This window comes from Bos grunniens, chromosome 12 (assembly GCF_055505025.1).
Source record: "Bos grunniens cultivar Pamir isolate PY7600 chromosome 12, Bosgru_T2T1.0, whole genome shotgun sequence".
Lineage (NCBI taxonomy): Eukaryota > Metazoa > Chordata > Mammalia > Artiodactyla > Bovidae > Bos > Bos grunniens.
In genome coordinates this window covers 51,144,832-51,169,936 of record NC_141176.1, presented here as the reverse complement: position 1 = coordinate 51,169,936, position 25,105 = coordinate 51,144,832, and the positions used below count along the sequence as shown (strand labels likewise).

Sequence of the window (25,105 nt, the reverse complement as noted above, 5' to 3'; positions counted from 1 at the left end):
GGAGAATCCAAGGAACAGGGGAGCGTGGTGGGCTGCCATCTATGGGGTCGCACAGAGTCAGACACGACTGAAGCAACTTAGTAGCAGCAGCAAAGATGCTAAAAATAAAACTTAGTATCAGAAAAGCCACACACTGAAACATAATTAAAAGTCTTGGAAGGCTGACAAACAGATACACAGAGAAGAAAAGGAAACACTCCTTAAATGCATCAAGCAAGTTTATTTACAAATGCAATTGTACAGAAAGGCTCACTAGTTTCTGAAGAAAACTTCTGGCATACAAACCATGATAATTTTCATGAATGAAAAGCAGCAGCTTTCTACTGAGAACTGCTTAGCAACAATTCTGGTGAAGAAAATAAAGCTCCCCTCATCAAGCAAATAAAATGTTACATAAGCTACAAAAAAAATTAACCATAATATTACATAAATGAAAAGAAGGATACGCAAAGCAAATTTAGGAGTGGATTTTAGTGAAATTTTCCATATGGCTCTGCATTAATTTAGTATATTTTATAATAAACAGAGCAAATGCAATTACATATTTATATTAACTATTTCAAATAATGTTTCAGAGTTTAAAAAAAAAACAAACAATAAAATAACCCTCTTCATAACACCGCTAGAAAGTCAATCAGATCCTTATCAGCCTCAAAAAAAAATTTTTTTTGAAGTTCTTATTTTTTCCTGTGCTCTTATGATACTGAATTCAAAAAGGAAATACTGCACTTTTTGCCACACATCATTACCGTCTTATAAATAAACAACAAAAATACAGGTTCTACCAAGACTATAATGCTCTGATGTAATCTAAAGAGGTCAGAAAAAGTGTTATTCTTTTTTAAAAAACAGAGCAAAAGGATGTTACAACATGTATTTATATATCTATATCAGCGGCAACCACCTCTTCTTCTATCTGCAACAGGGCTTTCGGGTGGAGGCTGACATCACATGGCGGTTGGCCGTCCAGCTGATCAGGCAAGGAGAGAAGAAAGAAAAGCACTTAGATTCAGAAACACTCGAATATTGCCACCGGGATTCCTGGTAGGAATGGCTCAGAGAATGACCCCATGAGGTAGAAAGAATAACTCTGTTACTCACTTAGGATAAAGCTAGGCAAACCCACAAAGTCTGGGTTAGCAAGTCTTTTCTTTGCAAAAATGGGAGTAAAAATTAACTGCGGATACAGAAACAAGTTACACTCAACTCTCTGTTATTTGTCCTGGAGGAGAGAAAAGGCATGGGCAGTTTTTCCATGTTGATTCCAAAAATCAATTATATTTGGCTTTGGAATTTGGACTAGAGAGAGAAAAGCTCACACACATACACACACTCCCCCCATTTCATGCCCAGCCTTGACAGTCTCCAGCCTCAGTGCTGGCATCCAGGAATGGCCTGAACCAATGGCAAAAGGAGGCTCAAAACACGCTGACAGATAAGAGAGAGTTGACTGAGCTGACGCCACTTCCAAAGCACTCGTCACAGAAAGGCCAAATAAATACCTCAGAGCTCAAAAGCATATGGTTTTGCTGATACACTTGTAACCAAGACCCTTTCACAATAAGGAAGAAACACATGTTACCAGCATCAAGGCTCAAAATATGAAAAGGAGGAATGGTTGTCTTTATGTAGCTATAAACAACAGGCGATCCAATTACGCTATCCTATATTTTATAGCACACTTACAGGCAAAAACATGCTTCGACACAAAATAGCATGTTAAGTTTTTTAAAAAACCCAGTTTTTTCAAAAATGACACTGAAAGACTAGGCAATCAGAATTAATGCTCTTTTTAAACTATTGTATATGTTGATAGGATATGATTATATAGTAACAAACATACACTGACTATTCTTTATTATCCTTTTAAACCACAGTATTTAAGTTGGTCATATTTTAAATCACATAATCAGACCCACATTGGTAAATAATAGAAATCAGCTAAAACTATGAGGGGGCCAATCCTTAGCCAAGCAACAGATGAGAGACTGTAGAGAAGATTCATTTTAACCGACTTGTAGTCTTGAGTCTAGAAGCTTCTCTAGACTCTGAGCAGACTAAACTACACTAAACATTGTCCTGACTCCCCAGTCCATATCCGTCTCCAGGTCCTCGGCCCCACACCCAACCCTGTGGAGCTGGTACCTGAGAACTGACCCATTGATCCACTCACTGGACCCTCTTTGAGGGCGATATAGTGAGATTCCTAAAGCCTGGAGCTCTAGGGCAGAGAGCTTGAAGGGGAGCTGGAAGGGGAGCTGGTCGTAGGTTCAGCGAAGTACATGGGAACCCGTGCTCTCTGTAAAAGATAAGAAATTTTCTCCCTGATTTGCTCTCTTACATTTGAATCTGAGATAGCAGTCGTTGCAGTACAGTTGGTTGTTTCGGATTCTGACTTCGGCTCCTGAGGAAGAGCCTCCGAGGTCGCACTCGCAGGCCACACACTGAGAGAGAAACAAAAACAACAGGAAACACCCACACTTAGCTCAAGAACCCCTGGGACACTCCCAGAAGGAAAAAAAAATGAGCAAAATAAAATGCAGTTTCTAAGCTCTTAGAGACATTTCAGCAAAGAGGGAAAAAAAAAGGCCAAAAGATAATGAGGTTAAAATGAAGCCTGCGGATGAGACATTAAAGAATTCATAAAACCAATTTTAAGAGCCAAGATTTCATTCTAACTATACCAAAAGAGTAGAAATGATTTGCTGATTGGCTTAAAGAAGCCAACGCTTCCTTTCTCCCGGGGGGATGGACAGGCTAAAGCACCACAGGAAGGAACTGGCCAAGGGCAAGAAGACTAGGTTTCTGGCTCTCTGCCCTGGAGTGGGCCATGCAGGCATCCCCATGAGTGTTCACACATGGTGCTTTCCCAAAATACCCATGGTTGGGTAGTTTGGCTCCACATGCTCAAACACTAATGACTTTGACTCATTCTGTTATGCCAGGAAACAACCCGAGCCAGAGTCAGACAAGCTTAAAACAAGTTGAGCTCTGCAGGACTCCAGGATCAACAACCAGAAGTTCTCTCTCTGGCCCAACACAAGTTCAAGAATCAAATAGCTGTGTCTCTAAAGACAGATACTGCAAAATAAGGCAGTTATATAGCCTTACTTCTTTATTATGTGTAAGAACACCTTAGCTGCAACTGTAAAAAAATTTACAATGTAATTTCTTTCACATCTCCCTATTCAAAGCTAGGTTTCTGGACACTTATAATTTATATCCCCATGCTGTTAATAACCATAGCAGCATGTTAGACGAAGCATTTACGCACTGTAAACTTTACTTATAGAATCCTAGATTGGAGATAGGAAGCGCATGGTGCCTCCAGGGTCAAGGTTTGAGAAGGCAGCAGCAGCAGGAGGCCATTTGTGATTCCAAGTGCAGCGTAGACCGATGGAGGCAGCACCTAGCTTGTTAGTGGCGGGTCCGCACCCAGCGCCCAAAGAAGCCATGCGCTCTCCAAGCAAAGCGTTGCAGGCCTGCAGGCTATTTGGCTTAGTCTCACCTTAAAACAATGCAAATGATAACAAAGACCCAGGGACTCGATGATCATGGCGGCTCCTTTGCCCAGAATGTTATGACAGCAGGAGCACACGCGCTTCCCACTGACCGACCTAGACGCAGGACGAGAACGGAAGGGGGCTTTCATCCGTTTCAAACCTCTCATCTAAAGATCACATTCTGGTATTAACATGAACCATCCCTTATGAAAGTCTTTACATATCCATGGGAGGAAAACTTTCACCAGCCAACCAATTATGGCTTGATTATACTGTACCTTGAAGGATCTCCACAATGGTTCTGGTACCCTTGACATCTAGTTAACAGAAATGAATGATTTCTGTGTCATCGGTCCATTCTGCTATCGCCCTTAGGCCACATCTGTACTCGGCAAGGTTCTCATGCCCTTCTAATCCAGCCAACATCTTCTTGCCAGGTAAAGCCACCCAAGCACATCCCTTATCATGTTCTTTGCTTATTGCCACTAAAAGAGCATCCCCAGCTACTTCCACACCCTTATTTTGTCAACCTCCTTCTCATTCACCCAATAACCTAGTTACATAGAAGCATTTCCTTAGAGCTTTCCTTAATGCCTCTGGCTTACTGGACTGCTTCTGAGAAGAATGACGTGAAAACTACTACAGCTGGCATTCAGATAGGCATGGCGAGTCTCTACTTTGCTTTGTTTACAAGTCTTATCTCCTCTCCCCGACGGGAAGGTGAAGGCTACTTCTTATCTTTGCATCCCACAGGATGGGCACAGCACTTCAGTGTTACTGCAAAAGGCATTGCTGTTGAATGTCCCATGTTAGAGCACCTTGTGCTCTACAGAGAGACCTTTTCAGGGCAGAGAAGCCCATAGCCCTGTCTCCTTTCTGCTTTCCAAGGGCAGGATTCTCAGTAAGTAAACAGGTACTCTCTCTCTCCTTTGCCTTCCCCTGATTCTATTCTTAACTCCAAATTTACCATGAATCCTCATCGCTCCTTCCCTCAATTCAAACTCTGAGACACATTTTAGCTGGAATAAAAATATCTTCTCTGAATGAAATCCTTTAGTTGATAGCTTAAAAAAATCTCAATATTAATCATTGTGTTTCTACTTTGCAGTATTTCATCAGCATTACAGGCTGGGAGAACTCCCTTCAGGTCTCAGCAGAAACACTGCTAGATGTGGTTTCATGAAGCATCAGGGTTTGTGGAGAAGCCACACAGACCTAAAACCCCAACACATGTTGATGTCTGAGCTCTACTCCGTATCAAAAAACAAGACCCACCACTCTAACGCTCATAGTTCCCACAGCATATGACCTGCAGAATTCAGTTGATGTGATCTCAGCAAGATGCTGACCAGCCAGATAAGAGACAAGCAATGGTTTTGGAAATCAAAAGCCCCAAATGCAATAAATAACTTGAGAATTTTTAAAGCCAGTTTGCTCAAAGTTCCACAGATGATGGGGCTGGGTTACAATGTCCTTTACACTCAGTCCCTATAAAATGAGTGTATATTACAGTCTCATTAAAATAGTCCAACATTTTACAGTACTGCTTTTACTCATCACTTTGCCATGCATTCACGAGCTACTGTACGTTTTTATGATTCCACAGCTGAGAACTATTTAGGTCTGTCTGCATTTGAGATACTGACCACAGGCCCAAGTAAATGAGACAGTGGCAGAGTCATAACATTTTTAAAGGCCTCCATGGCTTCATAAGACATCCATAAATACCCTTGGGTTGCCATGGAAAGACATTAAGGAAGCCTTCTGAATTGATCTGGGAAAGGAACACTAAATTTGACACATTCAAAAAGCCTTGTTTTTCTTTTTCATTGGAAAGCTTGGACAAGATCTGGGGAAATTTTTAATGAAGACTATCCCTTGGGTCTAAAGAAAGAAAAAGGAAAACCCTAAGGGCCTCACCTGTTGCGTGGCTGGGAGCCTGGCTGCGGAGCCGCGGGGGAATGGCTACGCGGTATGGGGGACGGGGTGGTGGTCTTCACAGAACCAGCTGAGGGACGGGGGACGCTGGAGGAGGGGTTCCGCATGTAGGCACGGTTTGATGTGGACAACAGCTGAGGTGGGGGGCGACTGAAGTCTTGGACGGAGGAAGAGGCATAGACTCCTGACGGCTGACTGAGCCACGGGGACTGTCGCCAAGAATTGGTTCTTGGGGAATCCAGGTTATCTAGAGATTCACCTCTGAAACACAGAAAGGATTCATCAGTTTATCAGTGGTGGAAATACTAAACAAAAGTAGCTTCAGTATTCATTTATCCCTGATACCTCTGCTTAGTTCATCCCCTCATCTGAATTAATTTCTATCTATATATTTTCCTTGAAGTTGCAAATACCAGGTTTCCACACTTTGTGAACACCATTTTCATAATTCCAATCTAACCATTATCTTATTATAAACAGAGGCTTCATTTTTTAAAAATTCATTATTCAAGGGAGCACTAAGCATGTCATTTAAATGCCTGAATCACACATCAGAACTCCACATCCAGCCTTGCAGCCTACTAGCCATGTGATTTTGTCCGCGTGCATTCCTTACTCAAGCCACAGCTTCTTTGTGGAAAAGCAGAATTACCATTCCTGCCTCAAGACATTCTTCCCAGATGAAGTGAGATGATGTAGACAAAGTGCCTGCCAAGTGTCTGCCACTAATCAGTGCTCCGTGACAAGTGCCCAATGACATTGGTTCTGCTTCTCTTTCTCTCACAAAATCTTAAGTAAAAGAAACGATGACATCTCTTTCATCCAAAGTAGCCAGCACGCCTAGAAATTAAATATCTGCACCTCAATACAGAAAGGGAAATCATTCCAAAGATGCCTCACACCTTCTCATAATCCCAGGCAGACAAATAGGCTCTTTGTTGACACTGGAACTGCGCTGTCGGATCCAGCTGTTGTCATCATAAAGAGAAGTTCTCTTCCTCATTTCTTGGAGGATTTGCTGTCTCTCCAACTCTGCTCCTGATGGCGCTGGTTCCTTCTTCGAGCTCTTCTGTGATGAGCTACTGTTCCCACTTCGGTCTGCATATCTATTGCTTCCTAAATTAAAAATATCGAAAGCTGCAGGATTAGTGCATTAAAAACAAGGATAGTAATTAAATCTCCAAATACAGTGGAACCAAAAAAAGAATGAGACAGTGGGCACACAGGCTCACATTATCAATTCTCAATGAGACTGCTGCCTCAGAAGATAAAGCAACAGTCTCTCCTGTCCCTGGAAATTCCAATTCCAGTCCCAGAGGCATACCAGGGGGACACTCGAGAAAACTAAGGAGCTGCCTAAAAAGCAGACAACTGGTATTGATTGCAGCAGTATTAAATGACAAACTGCTCATCCCAAAGCTTCTCTTCCATTATTTCCTTCCTTGCTAAATTAAATCAGTCAAGCATCTGCTCATTGAATGCTTGCTGTGATAACTGCAAGGGAACAGGGCTTTCTATTCTTTCAAAAAATATACACTCACCCTGGGAAGAAAGCCAGACACAAAGGCATATACCTCCAGCTGACAAGGGGCTTCCCTAGTAGCTCAGATGGTAAAGAATCCGCCTGCAATGTGGGAGAACTGGGTTTGATCCCTGGGTTGAAAAGATCACCTGGAGAAGGGAACGGCTACCCACCCCATTATTCTGGCCTGGAGAACTCCAGGATTATATAGTTCATGGAGTCGCAAAGAGTGGGACACGACCGAGCAACTTTCACTTTCTTTTCTTTCCAGCTGACATGGTGCAAGTCATGGTGTTAAGTCACAGAACAAGTCATGACCAGACCGTAGGAATGACAGCATACTCAATCACTGAAATGGCTTTTGTGAAACTGAAAAATAGCCAAGTAATCCAAATGATGGCTAAGGAATGTTATCAGACTTGTATCTCTTTTAAGAGAACTTACAGAATGGGAGTTTGGATGTTGAATTTACGAATGACAATTAAGTCAGGTTTTATCCTAAAGGTTTTGTCTCCTTAGATTTGCTGATGAATTCCTGACTTGAGTAAAACATCCATAATTTTGAGGGAACTTCCCCGTTTTAATTTGGATTAGGAAATTTCACCTAAGGATTTTTCATTTGCTCTCCAGATTCATGGCTATTGTCTTTCTTTCAAAATTCACTCTGCCATAGTTCATATTCCAGGAAGCAATGAGCAAGGCCACCAAAAATTTCTTATACACATCTATGTTTACATTGGTACATACACACATCTTATCAATTTGGTCAGATTTAGAATAAAATGTTTCCTATTTTAAAGATGCCATACTGGAATAACCAAGTTTTCCAACAAAATATTTGATAATGTCTACTGTGTGCTATTCAAGGGAGGAAATATATGTACAAAAATAGCCAGATCAATAATACAAGTCACAAATATTAAGACTATTTCCAAGAGTCACACTTGTTATTACTAACAGGTCATGTGTTTACTTTCAAATGAGAATATGATCACTGTATGTTAAAAATGTTTCATGGCAGATGGAAGTACTTAAACTATTATTTTAATGGTGACCTCAGGGCACAGTTGGGGAGAAGAAACTGGAAATCCAAACAGGTAAGACCAGAGGAACCAGATCAGAAAGCATCTGATAAGTTGGAAAATTAGAGAATAGTTTGGTTATATTTAAGGGACCCTTATGGAGAAAACAACAAAATAGGCCAAAGAGTTAAACTAGGACCAGATAAGGAAAGGTTCCCTATGTTAAGGGAAAGGGGGTGATCATGAAACCTACTAGAAACTATAAATTCTACAAGCTTTAACTCGAGGTTTTTGTAAACTAGCTGCCATCAGACCACTGGGGCCTGTGGATATTATTTGGCTCACAGAGGGTTATACAATTTTTTAAATTCCTGGTCAAACTTCCTTAAAATAAAAATTCAGACTTTTTTTTTATTTCTGTTTTTCAATAGAAAGAGTTGGCAATCCCAAGTCTGTATCTCCCCACAAGGCAGTGACACACTGGAACTGGGGAGTAGTCTTCCACTTAAACGGGCGTGTCCACCGAGTCCACCTCAATCTTCAGCTGGATCTTCAGTCATTTACATAACTGACCAGCACCTCCCTAACTCAAAGCCTGGTATGCAAACTCTGCTTCCAATGGTATTTCTGATTCGTTTTCTTCCCTTAGTTACATAACCTCAGTTATCTATGGTCCAGAAATTCACTTTATACTAAAAATACCAGGTTTCAAATTGCTTTTGCCAAGTTAGTGAAATCATCATTTTGAATTTTTTGCTATCTTGTCGTTTACATGTCCAGTTTCAGGTTTATATACAATTTCCCTGGTCCTCTGCAGAAAACTACTGTCCCAATTCTTTGGCAGCAAAATAAAATCCACTATACCACACGGTATTAGCATCACTTTGCAAATTTTTCACATAATTTCTAAGCTATCTATAATCAGTTTAATCTTGCAGTACTCCTTCTATTATAAAGTCAAGCCAAAATAAGCACAAGATAATTCTGCTCTGATATGTAAATGCTAAAAATCCGTAGTATTTCAAATATGTAATCTTAATGAACCTGAAATGTCTTGACCTTAAAAATAGTAATCATAGGGTGTGATAGCATAGTTAAGCAATCATGCTGAAGAATTTTGAAAAAAATTCACATTTACCATTTTTATTTGTGGGGAAATCGTCCAATTCAGTAGTAGATCTGGATTTATTCCTAAAACATAGAACACATTACATATATCTCATGAAGAACAGTCTTTTCGTATTTATGAAGTAAAAAAAGATTATATTTAAAGCAGTTGATTTATTTTCCATGCCTGTTGAGAGCCGTATTTATTTTCATAAATAAATTTTTCACGTTGGAAAATGAAGGAAATTTTCATATTGTACAAACTAGCAGAAAACGGTGACATCTCTAAAGAGAAAAGAGCATGATGCTAGAAACAGACAGAAGCATGTGACAATCCTCTCAGTTTGATGACAATGAAATCCTATGACTTTTTCAAATGACTTGAATACTCTGACCCTCTTCTCTACCAGATATCAATCTTACCAGGCTATATGAAGCATCTATTTATCAGACAGCCTAACATCAGACTGAAAATGTTTCCTCCATGCTCCCAAGGGTTAGGAAGTCAACTTAGGGGCCTTAGGGTCCTACTCGGACACAGTAACTCCTCAAATGCCATCCTAGCATTCCAAAGAGGTGCTGGAGAACACTGGCATAGGCAACTTCTGAAATGGCCTGATTCTGTGATGGTAAACTTGGGTCTATATATCAATACATGCTCATCTCATTTTCCCTTTCTGGGCACAATTTCAAATACTAGTAATAACAAATAATAATATATAATGTGCATTATCATATATATATATATGCACATTTATAACATATTAATATAGCACATAATTACATGCAACACAAAATGTATCATAACTGTTAGCAACATTCATGAATGGTTTCATTTGTATTAACATAGGAGAAAATGCTTTTAATGCATGATGTCTAAGCTATACTCCTTAATGCCTCTAGGGCATGCTTTATCACAACTGCCTAGAATATTTCATATTTTCTGGGATTCCTTAAGTTTCCTTTCTCAGCAATCTAATTATTTTCTCAAGGTAATGAGCTACATACATGAGGCTTATTTAAATATATAAGTAAATCATATCTTTAAAAAAAGACAGATGCACATTTTAATGATCTAGAGTTATTCAGAAACAATGACTGTAAATAAGGTCATCCATCACTAGAAATTTTTTCTAGCTTAATGTCAGCTCATTACTACTTTTATGTATATTCCTTTTCTTTTCCCTTTCTAGTCTTGAGTCCTGTTCAGTCATCCTGATTGCCTATAGAGATGAGTCTTCCCCTATCTCTAAGATAAACTTGCTAAAGAAATTTTAGCTGCAAAAACACAAATTAATAGTCATATAATGGATAAATACAGACTTTTCAGAAGTCCTAAGTGATTTCGAGTGCAAAGCATTTTTAAAATTACTTTAAAATGTCAAATTTAACGTTTTAGGAAATGTATAACTTTTCAGGTATCTGAAATCTGATCTTCATTCCCTGAAACTGACCAGTAGTTCTCATCAAACAAAGAAAAAGTCTTCAAGGTTCATTTCAGATGTCTGAATGGAACGTTCAATAAACTCAAACTATTGCTTATAACTCCTTTAAAATAAAGCTTCAGGTAGATTGCAAAAACAAACACACTTTTTCTGTGTCCCTTCCACTAGCATTGTGGCTCCTCCCACAAAGAGGTAGGGTTCTTCTCTTCTCCGTGAACTTGGGCTGGGCTTGTGACTTTAGGTAACAAAATGTGGCAGAGCAATGGTGTGCCAGGTCAGATCTTAGACTACAAACTGCCTTGCATACTTCCTCTCTTTAATTCTCTCTCTTTTCTTTGTCTAGCCACATGTGGAGGAGACTGCACTGGCTTGCTGGATGTTGAAAGACATATGGCCCAGTTGCTCTCATTGCCCCTGCTGACAGCCAGTCAACTCCCAAAGCAGAATTGCTTAGTAAACTGGTGGTAGATACACTAAGAATCCAGTCAACTAAAAGAACCAGCGACTAAGTCTAGTCCAAAATGCTGACCACAAAATCATAATCACGTCATTAAGTTCAGCGGTAGTTGGTTACACAGCAAAAGCCAATTGATACAAAGATCAATCAGCAGAATATCTCTGTATCCCATAAAAGAGCAAGTGTTAACTCAGTCCTACAAAACCTTACACAAGCCCTCAGATATTCATCTGAAGTCAATTACTCCCACCAAATTATAATTGAAGTTCTACACACCTGTCACTAGGAAGCAACCCTGAAGATTCTTCTTCTCTCTTTGGTATGTCATAGGAATCAATAGGCCTAAAAGATGGAAAAGGAGTTTATGGTTCAAAATGTTAGAATTTAATGCCTTCTCAGAGTTTTAGAAATGAATATCAAAATAATGTTATTATAGCCTCTTTCTCAGAATAGACCATTCTCAGAATGGTCTCTGAGTTGAAAACTAAACAAACAGAAGTATTTTAATCCATCTCTACAAAAAACAGAGACCCACTGCCATCAATAGACATTTGCAATTCATTCATCCTGCAAACATACACTGATTGCCTGCTATGTTTCAGTCCTATTCCAGGACTGGGCTGGTAAACAAAACACACTTATTGGCCTCTTAATACATTTTAGTGGGATAGGCAGGTTAACAGATGAGTAAATAAATGCATAATGTAAAGCAGGCAAGTGCATAACTGGAGAGACGGGGTGAGGGAAGAGGCTTGTATGTCAGGTGAGGTATTCTCCAAAGTCTGACAAGGTGACATAGGAGTAGAGACTTAAAGAAAATGACTGAGCTACACAAGCATGTAAGGGAAGCCTTCTCCAGATACAGGGACTAGAAAATGTGAAAGTCTCAGGGCAGAATAAATAGGACATTTTTATGGAGGGAAAAGGAGGCCAGTGTGACTGCAAGCGACCAAGTGAGGTGAAGAGTGGTCAGAAGCTGGGTAGACCAGAAAGCCAAGATGCAGCTCACCCAAGCTACCTGGGCTTTGGTAAGGACTTTGGATGATGTTGTAATATGGCAGGGAGCAACAGGAGAACTCGGAGCAGGAAGTCAGGTGACAAGCTCAGACACGATGGAAAGGGTTCACTCTGCATGGGTTCCCCTGCGTAGAGGATGGACGGTGGGGAGCAAGAGGACCAAGTAGGTGCCTCTGAAGTAGGGAATGGATGTGGCTGTATCCATTCAACTAAGCCAAGACAACTGAAAAACCACACGTGCCCTCTGGCCGTGGAGACAGACCTTCTGTACTGGTATATTTTGATGGAAGTCTCCCTCTCTTTCTCTGCCTGGTGCTTCTGCTCTTCCACTTCACGCCGCTTCTGTTGCTGCTCTTCCTGATACTGCTGCTCCTTCAACTTCCTCTCTCTCTCAAGAGTGAGTTGTTCCTGCAGCTTCGTCCTTTGGTCCTCATTCGCATCTTCCTCCTGCTGCTGGTGCCTCATCTTTTCCTCTGCCCGGGTTCCTTCTTTGTCAGGAGACTTGGACTCCTCACCCCTGGTGGCCAGGGCAGGCTCCCGGGCCGTCAGAGAAATGCTGTTTGAGTTCAGGACCATCAGTTCCTACATGACCAGGGAGAAGAGAAACCCGTCTAAATCTGTGCATTTCTATCATTCCACAAAGACATGTCTATATTCAGTTTTAAATGATACTTATTGTAGTTGGCCCAGAATTCCACTTGAAATAATATATATAGTTTTAGAGCTCATTCACATTGATGTATGGAAGAAACCAAGACCAATAATATACTCTAATTAAAAATGCTCTAAAAAGATAAAAAAAAAAAAAAGTTTTATCACAGACAAAATCACATGTGGGGAGTGGAACTGTAACACAGAAGAGGAAGACGCACTTAAAGCCTACTGATAGGATTGCTTAGTGACATAGCAGAGCAACTAGAAGAAAGGCTGAAACATCAAAGCAAAATTGTGGAAACCACAGCCTGGTACATTGAGAGAGCAACATAAGTGAAAGTGTGACCAAAGCCATGTGAAACGGGGTAGTTCCATTTTACAGCCACTTTCAGCAACAAGGTAGGGAAGAAAGAAGATGACATGATCCAATACTACCTCATTCAAGTACTTGGAATTCTCTCTCTCAGCCTCCTGCTTAGCCCTCTGCCACTCTTCCCTCAGTTTTTCCTGTTCTCGTTGATATTTTTCCTATAAGATGAGATGTCATATTAATTAATTAATATGCTAATGATATTAAACAATCCCTTATTTGGATTTTGGCCGGTTCTACCGTCTACCTCCATATTTAAAGACAGAGACACTGATTTAACCAATCAGATTTGCATCACTAACATAGAAAATAGCTCATATTGAGCTAAAATGCAGATAGGAAGAGTAGACATGGAGAACCGAACCCATAACCACCTTTTCCCATGGCTGTAATTCATGGAATCCCCCAGCTAACTGGAAGGGGCACTGAATTACTCTGCAATAGACCGAGCGTACAGTGTATGTGGGTTCAGTTCAGTCCAGTCGCTCAGTCGTGTCCAGCTCTTTGTGACCCCATGAATCGCAGCACGCCAGGCCTCCCTGTCCATCACCAACTCCCGGAGTTCACTCAGACTCACATCCATTGAGTCAGTGATGCCATCCAGCCATCTCATCCTCCGTCGTCCCCTTCTCCTCTTGCCCCCAATCCCTCCCAGCATCAGAGTCTTTTCCAATGAGTCAACTCCTCGCATGAGGTGGCCAAAGTACTGGAGTTTCAGCTTCAGCATCATTCCTTCCAAAGAAATCCTAGGGCTGATCTCCTTCAGAATGGACTGGTTGGATCTCCTTGCAGTCCAAGGGACTCTCAAGAGTCTTCTCAAGTGTATGTGGGTAGGTCCTTACAAATCTATAGACCTCTCATGAATAAGAAAAGCCACAAAATGATGATGCTACATTATCTAAAAATATTTGCTGTTGTTCAATCCCTAACTCATGTTTGACTCTTTGCAACCCCACAGACAGGGGTCTCCAGGCTCCTCTGTCCTCCACTATCTCCCAGAGTTTGCTGAAGTTCATGTTCACTGAGTTTGTAATGTTATCTAACCATCCCATCCTCTGCCACCCACTTCACTTTTTGCCTGCAGTCTTTCCCAGCATCAAGGTCTTTTCCAATGAGTAAGCTCTTTGCATTAGATGGCCAAAGTATTGGAACTTCAGCTTCAGCATCAGTTCTTCCAACGGATATTCAGGGTTGATTTCCTTTAGGATTGTCTGGTTTGATCTCCTTGCAGTACAAAAGTTTCTAAAGAGTCTTCTGCAGTACCACAATTCAAAGCATCAGTTCTTTGGTGCTCAGCCTTCTTTATGTTCCAACTTTCACATCCGTACATGACTACTGGAAAAACCATAGCTTTGACCATACAGACCTTTGTCAGCAAAGTGATGTCTCTGCTTTGTAATATGCTGCCTAGGTTTGTCAGAGCCTTTCTTCCAAGGAGCAAGCATCTTTTAATTTCATGGCTGCAGTCACCATCCACAGTGATTTTGGAGCCCAAGAAAATAGAATCTGTCTCTCGTGGTGGTGGTGGTTTAGTCACTAACTCGTGTCCATCCAACTCTAGAGACCCCATGGGCTATAGCCTGCCTACCAGGCTCTTCTGTCCATGCGAGTCTTCTGGCAAGAATACTGGAGTGGGTTGCCATTTCCTTCTCCAGGGGATCTTCCTGATCCAGAAATTGAACCTGGGCCTCCTGCATTGCAGGCAGGTTCCTTACTGACTGAGCTACAAGGGAAGACCCCTGCGAGGGAAGTCACTGCTTCCACTTTTTCCCCTTCTATCTGCCATGAAGTGATGGAACTGCATGCCATGATCTTAGTTTTTTAAATGCTGAGTTTCAAGCCAGCTTTTTCACTGTCCTCTTTCATTTTCATCAAGAGGCTTTTTTGTTCCTTTTCACTTTCTGCCATTAGAGTAGTATCATCTGCATATCTGAGGTTACTAATATTTCTTCTGGCAATCTTGATTCCAACTTGTGATTTATCCAGCCCAGCATTTCGCATGATATACTCTACTTATAAATGAAATAAGAAGGGTGACAATATATAGCCTTTTTGTACTCCTTTCCCAATTTTGAATCAGTCCGTTGTTCCATGTATGGTTCTAAATGTTGCTTCTTGGTTTGCATACAGGTTTCTCAGGAGACAGGTATGGTGGTTTGGTATTCCCATCTCTTTAAGAATTTTCCACAGTTTGTTGTGATCCATGCAGTCAAAGGCTTTCGTATAGTCAATGAAGCAGTAGATGTTTTTGTGGGACTCCCTTGCTTTCTCCATGATCCAATGAATGTTGGCAATTTGATCTCTGGTTCCTCTGCCTCTTCGAAACTGAGCTTGTACATTGGGAAGTTCTGGATTCACATACTGCTGAAGCCTATCTTGATGGATTTTGAGCATAACCTTGCTAGAATGTCAAATAAGCACAACTGTACAGCAGTTTGAACATTCTTTGGCATTGCCCTTATTTGAGATTGGAATGAAAACTGATCTTTTCCAGTCCTGTGGTGCTGCTGAATTTTCCAAATTTGCTGGCATACTGACTGCAGCACTTTTACAGCATCATCTTTTAGGATTTGAAATAGCTCAGCTGGAATTCTGTCACCTCCACTAGCTTTGCTTGTAGTAATGTTTCCTAAGGCCCACCTAACTTCACACTCTAGAACGTCTGGCTCTAGGTGAGTAACCACACCATCATGGTCATCTGGTCATTAAGATCTTTTTTGTATAGTTCTGTTCTGCTTCTGTTAGGTCAATACTGTTTCTGTCCTTTAATGTGCCCATCTTTGCATGAAATGTTCCCTTGGTATCTTCAATTTTCTTGAAAAGATCTCTAGTCTTTCCCATTCTATTGTTTCCTCTATTTCTCTGCATTGTTCACTAATGAAGGCCTTCTTATCTCTCCCTGCTATTCTCTGGAACGCTGCATTCAGTTGGATGTATCTTTCCCTTTCTCCCTTGCCTTTCACTTCTCTTCTTTTCTCAGCTATTTGTGAAGTCTCCTCAGACAACCTGTTTGCCTTCTTACATTTCTTTTTCTTTGGGATGGTTTTGGTCACTGCCTCCTCCACAATGTTATGAACCTCTGTTCATAGTTCTTCAGGCACTCTGTCTGTCAGATCTAATCCCTTGAATCTATTTGTCACCTCCACTATATCATCTTAAGAGATTTGATTTAGGTCATACCTGAATGGCCCAGTGGTTTTCCCTACTTTCTTCAACTTAAGTCTGAATTTTGCAATAAAGAGCTCATGATCTGTGAGCCACACTCAGCTCCCGGTCTTGTTTTTGCTGACTATATAGAGCTTCTCCATCTTTGGCTGCAAAGAATATAATCAATCTGATTTCAGTATTAAAGAACTGGTGATGTCCATGTGTAGAGTCCTCTCTTGGTTTGTTGGAAGAGGGTGTTTGCATGACCAGTGTGTTCTCTTGACAAAACTCTGTAATCCTTTGCCCTGTTTCATTTTGTACTCCAAACTTGCCTGTTACTCCAGGTATCTCTTGACTTCCTACTTTTGCATTACAATCCCCTATGATGAAAAGGACATCTGTTTTTTGTGTTAGTTGTAAAAGGTCTTGTAGGTCTTCATAGAAATGTTCACCTTCAGCTTCTTTGGCCTCAATGGTTGGGGCACAGACTTGGAATACTATAATGTTGAATGGTGTGCCTTAGAGACGAATCATGATCATTCTGTCATTTTTGAGGTTGCCTCCAAGCACTGCATTTCAGACTCTTTTGTTGACTATGAGAGCTACTCCATTTCTTCTAAGGGATTCTTGCCCACAGTAGTAGATATAATGCTCATCTCAATTAAATTCACCCATTCCCATCCATTTCAGTTCGCTGATTCTTAAGATGTCAAAGTTCACTCTTACCATCTCTTACTTGACCACATCCAACTTAATTTGATCCATGAATATAACATTCCAGGTTCCTATGCAATATTGTTCTTTACAGCATTGGACTTTACTTTCACCACCAAACATATCCATGACTGAGCACTGCTTCTGCTTTGGCCCAGCCACATCATTCTTTCCAGAGCTATTAGTAATTGTCCTCAGCTCTTCCCCAGTAGCGTATTGAACACCTTCCAACCTGGGGGGCTCATCTTCTGCCATCATATCTTTTTGCCTTTTCATACTGTCCATGAGGTTCTCCAGGCAAGAACAGTGCAGTGGGTTGCTATTTTCTTCTCCAGTGGACCAGATTTTGTCAGAACTCTTCACTGTGACCCATCTGCCTTGGGTGGCCCTACGCAGCATGGCTCATAGCTTCATTGAGTTATGCAAGCCCCTTCGGGCACGGTGATCCATGAAGGTGGCTAAAAATATACCCAGGGACTAATAAATAATTTAAAAAGGATGACACTAGAAATTTTCAAAAACAGAAAAGTATTTCATACAAAACATGCTACATATCAAAGCATTTGTTAATCATGTGGTTATTGGCTTTTCATTTTTCAAGTTGCTTCTTAATACCAGTTGACACTGAGCAGGAGAAGCTCTTAGAGCAAATATAGTTTCTGCTGATCCACTCTACTTTGCTCTACCTGCAGCAGTCGGTCTTGCTCCTTCTGCCATCTCTCCTGCCGCTTCCGTTCCTCCTCTGGATCCCAGGCCCAGCGACTTGGGGCACTGATGGTTGGGACTGGAAGCTGCCAGGTTATAAGAGGAGAGGGGCAAACCAAGAAGAATATGTTACTTCATGAAGTCATCTAGTGAAGTACTTTTGCATACATGAATTATTCAGATCACCCGTGACCTATGCTGTACCAAAGGAGAATGGGCTTTATATTTCAAAGTAGGTCTCGTAACACAAATGGAACTCACCTAAGAAACAGAAAGAGATTCACGAATGCAGACAACAGACTCCTGGCTGCCAGCGGGGAGGGGGCAGGGGAATGGGAGAGTACTGGATTGAGAGTTTGGGATTAGAAGATGCAAAGTGTTTTATATAGAATGGATAAATGACAAGGTCTCATTATATAGCACAGAGAACTATATTCAATATCCTGTAATAAATTATAATGGACAAAATTTTAAAAAGAACGTATATACATATAACTGAATCACTTTGCTGTGCACCGGAAATGAACACAATATTATAAGTCAACTACACTTCAATTACGGAGAAGGCAATGGCACCCCACTCCAGTACTCTTGCCTGGAAAATCCCATGGACAGAGGAACCTGGTGGCCTGCAGTCCATGGGGTCACTAAGAGTCAGACATGACTGAGCGACTTCACTTTCACTTTTTACTTTCATGCACTGGAGAAGGAAATGGCAACCCACTCCAGTGTTCTTGCCTGGAGAATCCCAGGGACTGGGGAGCCTGGTGGGCTGCCGTCTATGGGGTCGCACAAAGTCTGATACGACTGAAGCGACTTAGCAGCAGCGGCAGCATACTTCAATTAAAAAAAGGTCTCTTCATGTTGGAAAGGTCATTCCTGGATAAACTCTCATGCAGCTTAAAGTAACAATAAGTGATACTACTGTGCACTACTAGTTCAGCCCCACCCAAGCCTCCTAGTTTATTCCAAAACCAAACGAAGACTACTTACATCTGGAACCACAGAATCGGAGCTTCCTATGTTACAGCATGTGGGCAAGGAAAGAATAAAAAACAATATAAGTCTTCATTTCTATGAAATAATTCCCTTCAGAAAACTGTATCACTAAGCTGGTTCTATGCCAGTATACTAAGTGACATCAGTTGTTTTCAAACAACAGTAAGCTTCTCTCTTTAGTTCCATCTGCTTGTCACTTATCTTCAGAATTCAAAGCCAGTGAAAAAGATCAACAGTGAATGCCCAAGTTACAGCCCAGCTCGAGGTGCCAGGGCAAAAATACAGGTATATTTCTAAGGGGTTCAGGGTCCTTTTATTAATAGGGTGAATAATATTCTCATAGCCTAATAGAAAAAAATTGAATTTCAAATATTACAACATCTATAGAACCCAATTTTTTTACTCGTTGCTATTCAATTACACTGTGACAGGTGTAAGTCACATTTTTCAGGGCTTATTGCCAAGGAGCTACTTTTCTGAAATAAGTCACCAACAAACATGTTCATGAACTATTTCCCTTTCCTTGCCTATTATTTGAAAAACAACGATTCAGACTTCACGTGTGAACTTATGGGCAGAAGGTCATTCTTTTTATTCTTAGGGGGCCTACATAACTGTGTTTGCCTGAATATAATACAATGATTATAAACATGTAAGCAAATTTCATAAAATACATTCTCGTACTGTATTTTTTCATTTTTCCTGAAACCTCAGCTGTCAGATTATTCACTTACACAAGGAAATTTTTCAGAAAACTGCTTTGAGATTTAGGAAAATATTCTTTCCCTAAAATAGTCTGTTGAGGAAAAGGGAGTGAAAATTACCATGGAGAAAGAAAAGGAATTGCTTCATTTTAGCCAATTTGAACTAGAAGTATCATATGGTTTCAATTAAATTACCACGGAAAAATCAGAGTTGAACAAAAAATGTCAAACCCACCAAGGATACTGACACAAATAGACCCTTGTACGTGCACAGCTGGTAAGCTAGTTCTATTTACGGTTGAAAAGAGATCTTAATTCATCAAAAGTGCCTACGAGGAGATTAACACAAAATACACAGATCCAGTAAGTATCATGTTATAAGGCAAGTTTGTAAATATTATGGATAATCTTAAAAGTAAGAAACAATGACATTTTAGACACCAACAGCACACTCCCTATTGGCTGCGCCATTGCATCTCAAATGTTGGATATTACTTTTAAGTTCTTGATTGCAAAACAGAGAGTTCAAACTGCATCCATGAGACAGAGCATGAGACAAAGGTGAACGGGGAGGAAAAGCCACATGCAAAGCACCCTGTGAAGCAGCACTGCCCGACTACACCAACACAGGGCATGTCAAAGCACACTCGCTGACAGGTGTGTCCGAAATTTACTTTAATTTACTTCAAAGTCAACATAGCAGTCCTAGTAACACTCCAAAGTCATCATCCTCACAGCACTCAATGATTCTGCTCTTTATTCAGAGCATTTTCCATAGCCCAAAATTTGATTTTTTAGGAGTTGGCCAATTGCATGTTGGTGTAATCTAATAGTATGCAATTTGTAGGAAGCAGTAAAGCATACATGAAATTTCTCATTTCTCACTGTCACCCAGTGGCAAGAAGTGTGTGTTTAAACAGCATCTCAAATTTTTTTTATTAAAAAAAAAAACAAAAAACAAACTTCAGAGGTATACAAAGGACACGCAAAGACCCATTACCACAGAGGTAGACCCATGAACTGTAAGAAAAGCCTGATGACCCTAGGGAAAGAATGGAAATGGGTTACGTTGCTTGGTCATAATGATGGCCAAATTGAAGAGGCTCAGTGCCGAGCACCACAGACTATCAGGAGAGAGTGGAGAGTGGGAACAATTCCATGAAAGTACATGAATTGTTAGCTTGGCAGTTTACCTTGTTCAAAAAACTGTGATCGCCTTTTTAAGTTTTTCAAAGAAATAGGTTCAGAGGCTAGTTGAAAAATACAAAAAAACAAAAAAGTATATCAATATCATGTCATTCATTTTAATCTCTCACCACTGGAAAACTAAATGATACTTGATACATTTTTCCAACCTGTAGCAATATTATTTTTCAAGTGACAAAACTGATAGCCATAGAAGATAGGGGTTATTTCAATGCACAGAGACACACATAGTTTTAGTAGTCTATAACTACGTTCAAATTAGTAACAGGAACTAATATTTTGATTAATAAATTTTAGCAGCTAGCATCATAGTTTCATAGAAGCCGAAGTACTATCTTCCACGCCAGATCACACAGCTTTAGGGAAATGGAAATTAAATTTTTTTGCTTAGGCTAATCAATTCAAATTCTCAAGTACAAGGAGAATTGCTTGTAACTAAGAGTTTCATAATACACAGAAGTTTTAAAAAAGGAACTTAAAAAAATGGGGAGAACAAGAAAATAAAAAATATCCAGAGAACAAATTTTTTTAAAGCTACAATTAAAACATTCTTCTTAACTAGGCTTCCCTGGTGTCTCAGACGGTAAAGAATCTGCCTGCAGAGCGGGAGACCTGGGTTCGATCCCTGGGTCAAGATCTCCTGGAGAAGGAAATGGAAGCCCACTCCAATATTCTTGCCAGGAGAATTCTATGGACAGAGAAGCCTGGTGGGCTAAGTTCATGGGGTGGCAAAGAGTCGGACACAACTGAGCAATAGACACTAACTATTTTGCTCTAGTTTCCAAGATCTTATAGCCATTAACTTGAAAAAGGAAAAAAGCAAATGCAGTCACTTCCAGCTATCATAAATTAAATACAAAGATAAATAATCAATAAAGGAAGGGAAATTTATAAACTTGGTTTGACTTTGACATCAGATATTATGAATTGACGAATGCAGACTCAAAATCACCAAACCCCTGAGAAAACCCAGCCCTGTGCCTGGCAGTCTAGTTTCATGTTAAGAGAAGCTTCGACTTCTTTGAGTTTCTCCCTGCCTACAGACCTGTCTATGGACCAGATCTTTCTTATTTACTTTGTCTGCCTAAGCCACAGCACACAGAATGGGGTGGCTCAGTTATTTGCAGATGGACAGGAGAAGGAAAGGAGCGGTAACTCCATACTACAAAGTTTCCCTAGATGCTGTATGTCTGCTTTTTCATTACAAATGGGTATATTTTTTCCTAACAATCTTTATTGCCACTGGCATTTCCCTATTACTAGGTGCTTCCAAGCTTGACCCCTTGACAACAATTAAGGGGGAAAGGAAACCTCAAGCATTGTTTCATATTTATCTAAGACTCCCCTTGCCAGCACACCATAGCAAGAAGGTTGATGGCCTCCAGAAAACCAGTCTTTCTTATTTGGATTAGACACACAGGCGCTCAGAGCTCCTGCAGAGGCTGCCAAAGCTTTGTTTGCAGTTCCTGGACTATTCAACATTGGAACTGAATGCCCTTCCACCTGGCTGCAATTGGATCTGTATGCTAACCTTTGAGTTTCAACTTGCACTGGATCAGTTTTGCTTTCACTCACAGATATTAATTTTTATAATAGCAGGACTTGAGTGTAGTGACTTTTCCTATATTTTAAATGTAAGTTATAATGGTAATGTTTACCTTTTGATTCAAAAGTACTGCTTTCATCACAAATTCCATTGATTTCTTTTGATTCAGTATTCTAGAAAGGATAAAAATGGCAGTTAACATTCTCTCCAGTTGGACACTGGGCTTAAATAATCTGTTTCTCATCAGTAAACATATCTGCTAACAAGATGAGCTTTTCAGGATATTAATATATTCCTTATAGCCTTTTACATATAATAGAAATGTAATTTTTTCATTGTTTTTTTAGGAGCTGTGGAAAATTAATGACTAACTGCAAGCATGAATGGCTTTCAGTTCGACCCGTCATTAATTTTCCAAGAAACATGATGGGCTAAATAACCATTTGTCCATTTGCTTTATTTTTGTAAATAAGCAACAAAGTCATATAGAACCCTCTAACATTTAAACCTTTTTTATACAAGGTTGCAAAATCTCCTTATTAGACCAAAGGAAGCATCTTGGGATGACAACAATTATATCTAGGGAGTCAATGTAAACACATTTATTTGAAAATGTAAATTTAAATATTACTTTGATACTTAGAAAAATGCTTACATTCTAATTAATCAATTTTAATCAATTAAGGTAACTGCACATCTCTTAACTACATATGTAATTCTACCCATCAAATTCACCCACACAAGAACTAAAACTGCTTCATGAGGTTTTTAAATTGCACACAATTACTACACTTATTTTACCAGTAAAGACTAAGGAAAGCATAGAAAAGTTATAGCCTATAATTCTACATAATTAACTTCTTCACATTCACAACGATCTGAGAGATGGGTATAATGATGAACGGTTGGTAAGAAACACCTACAAAAGATCACTGTGGGATCTTTAGATTATTTTCACTATATAACTCACTATTACTTATTATTATTCATGAGTAATGCCTTATGATTTTCAAAGATATATTTTACTCTCATTACTATAAATTACCTTATTAATTATCTATGTTTTTAAAATAGCATCAAAATTGTTCAAAGAAAGTAAACTCCTCCCCCACCTCCAACACATTTCCTATAGTTGCTATGCTCTACCCAATACTAACACTTCTCAAAATACTTACAGAACTCTGAAGGCTTTCTGAGAAATCGGTTGTTACTGACAGATTTGAAGCTTTGTCTGAGCTGTAAATTCCGGAAGTGGCGTCAATCCACTTTGTTTCAGGTGAACCTATAATTTTGGTAGCCATACTGGTGAGATTGAGGGTTTTATGCCGTGTAAATGGCAGGGAAGCCTGGTCTTTGCCCCAATCTGATTGTCACATGAAGATCAAGAAATGAGTACACATAAATGTAGAAGTGGAGAGAACAAGGTTACTGAAATGTACACATAAAACATACACACACACACGACAAATAAATCAGACAGTATGTGAAAGAAATGAAGAGGTTGAGGCCTTTTACTACCAGATAGCCTTCCAAAACTAGAGGGTTAGAGCATGTTAATAATGAAAAGACTGGCAAATTTGCTGAATCTTTCTGTAAACCAGGACTGGATATTATATTTTGATATCCTAAGTTGGTAGGTCTGGGAAAGCTTAATGCCCTTCCTCATCTAACCTCGACAATTAAGAAACACAATGATGAAATGTACACAGAAAGTTCCTTGAGAGTCAACAACTGGGATACAGACCTACTATGTTCTTTCTTATACCAGTTACAGTCAGGATTCTGTAGAGGAAGTGAAACCACAGTGTAATTCTTAATATTCAACATCAGCATATAACTCCCAAATGCAGACACAAGTACAAGAGCCTTCAGTTGCTATCTGCATTCAAAGCCAGTTCAGCACATCAATTAGTCAATAAATCATGTAGAATTCAGTAAATTTGCTAGTGAAAAGTTTTCAGACAGAACATCCAAAGAAATATCATTCAAGACGTTTCAACATAACCACAAACATCTTTCAGCCAAAAAACAAAAAAGTGAAATGGAGAGAGAAAAAAAATGTTATTGAAGCAAGCTGTTATAACCACTTGCCAAAGACCAGCTCCCAGTTTAGAAAGCCAAACACAGTGGGATAACCAACTCACCAGACTTTCCATAGCGCCTGATATCCATAACTAGGCTCCCAGTTTCCTGGGCCTTAGCCATGGTTTCCTCCCACTCTTTTGTGTCCTTATATGAAAACCTGGTGTTGTTGATAGCAATAATTTCATCATCTACCTGTAGCTGAGAAAATTCGGCTGGGCTACCTAAATAAAGCAAAATAAATGAAACCACCAATGAAAAATAAAAACCTGTTCTACTAGTCACTGCTCATTTAAATTAAGAAAAATAATGACTTCTTAACCTCATCTAAGCATTTCTCATATCTTTTCAGTTGCAGAAGAGACACAAAATTTCTTAAAGTTATCAAATATTTGAGTAGCTACAAAATTACAAGGCAACCAAAGGCATTTTTTTATTCTATGGTATGTATCTTTCTTAGCATTTAAAGGAGAAATGATAAAGTCATCTGTTCAATAAAATTGCTTTATTAACCTAAGAAGAAAATTTTAATTATGTTTAAATTAAAAACATAAAGTATATATTGTACTTCAGCTGAGCTTCCAAAGCCAGATGCACTCTGGAATGGAGAGGAAAAAAAAAAAGGTCACTTAAAATGGCTTAAAATTACTATCTATCATTATCTAATTAAATCAGCCTTGAAATCTCAAAGAAATAACCAGAGTGAGTATGCATTTTTATATAGCTAAAACATGTAAATGAGGAACTCCTCATATATATAATAGCTTTAATTTTAATTTCAGGTCTTGTAATATTTTGCTAAGAGTTCCTAGACCTAATTTGGAATAATCCTGGGTGGAGGAGGGGCAATCCTTTTTGTAAAAGTCCTGAAGCATCCTCCAGGGTCCACGGGCAACAGATCCATTAGATGCTCAGAAAATACTGATGATATATAATACCTATGTATCCACCACAAACACAAGGACAG

The 25,105-nt window shown here is 39.7% G+C and overlaps 1 protein-coding gene across 50 annotated transcripts in view; it reads right to left on the bottom strand.

The window, feature by feature from the left end:
* Positions 1 to 200: 200 nt before the first annotated feature.
* The window catches only part of LMO7 (LIM domain 7), a 219,205-nt gene continuing 194,300 nt past the window's right edge, over positions 201 to 25,105 (bottom strand). For 19 of the 50 annotated variants that reach the window (XM_086329963.1, XM_086329957.1, XM_086329953.1 and 16 more), the window contains 15 exons: positions 24,201 to 24,362; positions 23,232 to 23,419; positions 22,169 to 22,229; positions 20,498 to 20,554; positions 18,595 to 18,620; positions 17,583 to 17,687; positions 13,101 to 13,193; positions 12,274 to 12,593; positions 11,271 to 11,336; positions 9,124 to 9,176; positions 6,344 to 6,557; positions 5,424 to 5,702; positions 3,509 to 3,617; positions 2,342 to 2,444; positions 201 to 970 (listed from right to left, as the gene is read on the bottom strand). In XM_086329963.1, the coding sequence (XP_086186089.1) occupies positions 948 to 970; positions 2,342 to 2,444; positions 3,509 to 3,617; positions 5,424 to 5,702; positions 6,344 to 6,557; positions 9,124 to 9,176; positions 11,271 to 11,336; positions 12,274 to 12,593; positions 13,101 to 13,193; positions 17,583 to 17,687; positions 18,595 to 18,620; positions 20,498 to 20,554; positions 22,169 to 22,229; positions 23,232 to 23,419; positions 24,201 to 24,362 (1,859 nt within the window). In that variant the 3' untranslated portion in view covers positions 201 to 947. The remainder of the gene's footprint in view (positions 971 to 2,341; positions 2,445 to 3,508; positions 3,618 to 5,423; positions 5,703 to 6,343; positions 6,558 to 9,123; positions 9,177 to 11,270; positions 11,337 to 12,273; positions 12,594 to 13,100; positions 13,194 to 17,582; positions 17,688 to 18,594; positions 18,621 to 20,497; positions 20,555 to 22,168; positions 22,230 to 23,231; positions 23,420 to 24,200; positions 24,363 to 25,105) is intronic. The other 31 variants (XM_086329958.1, XM_086329917.1, XM_086329920.1 and 28 more) reach the window with 7 other exon arrangements.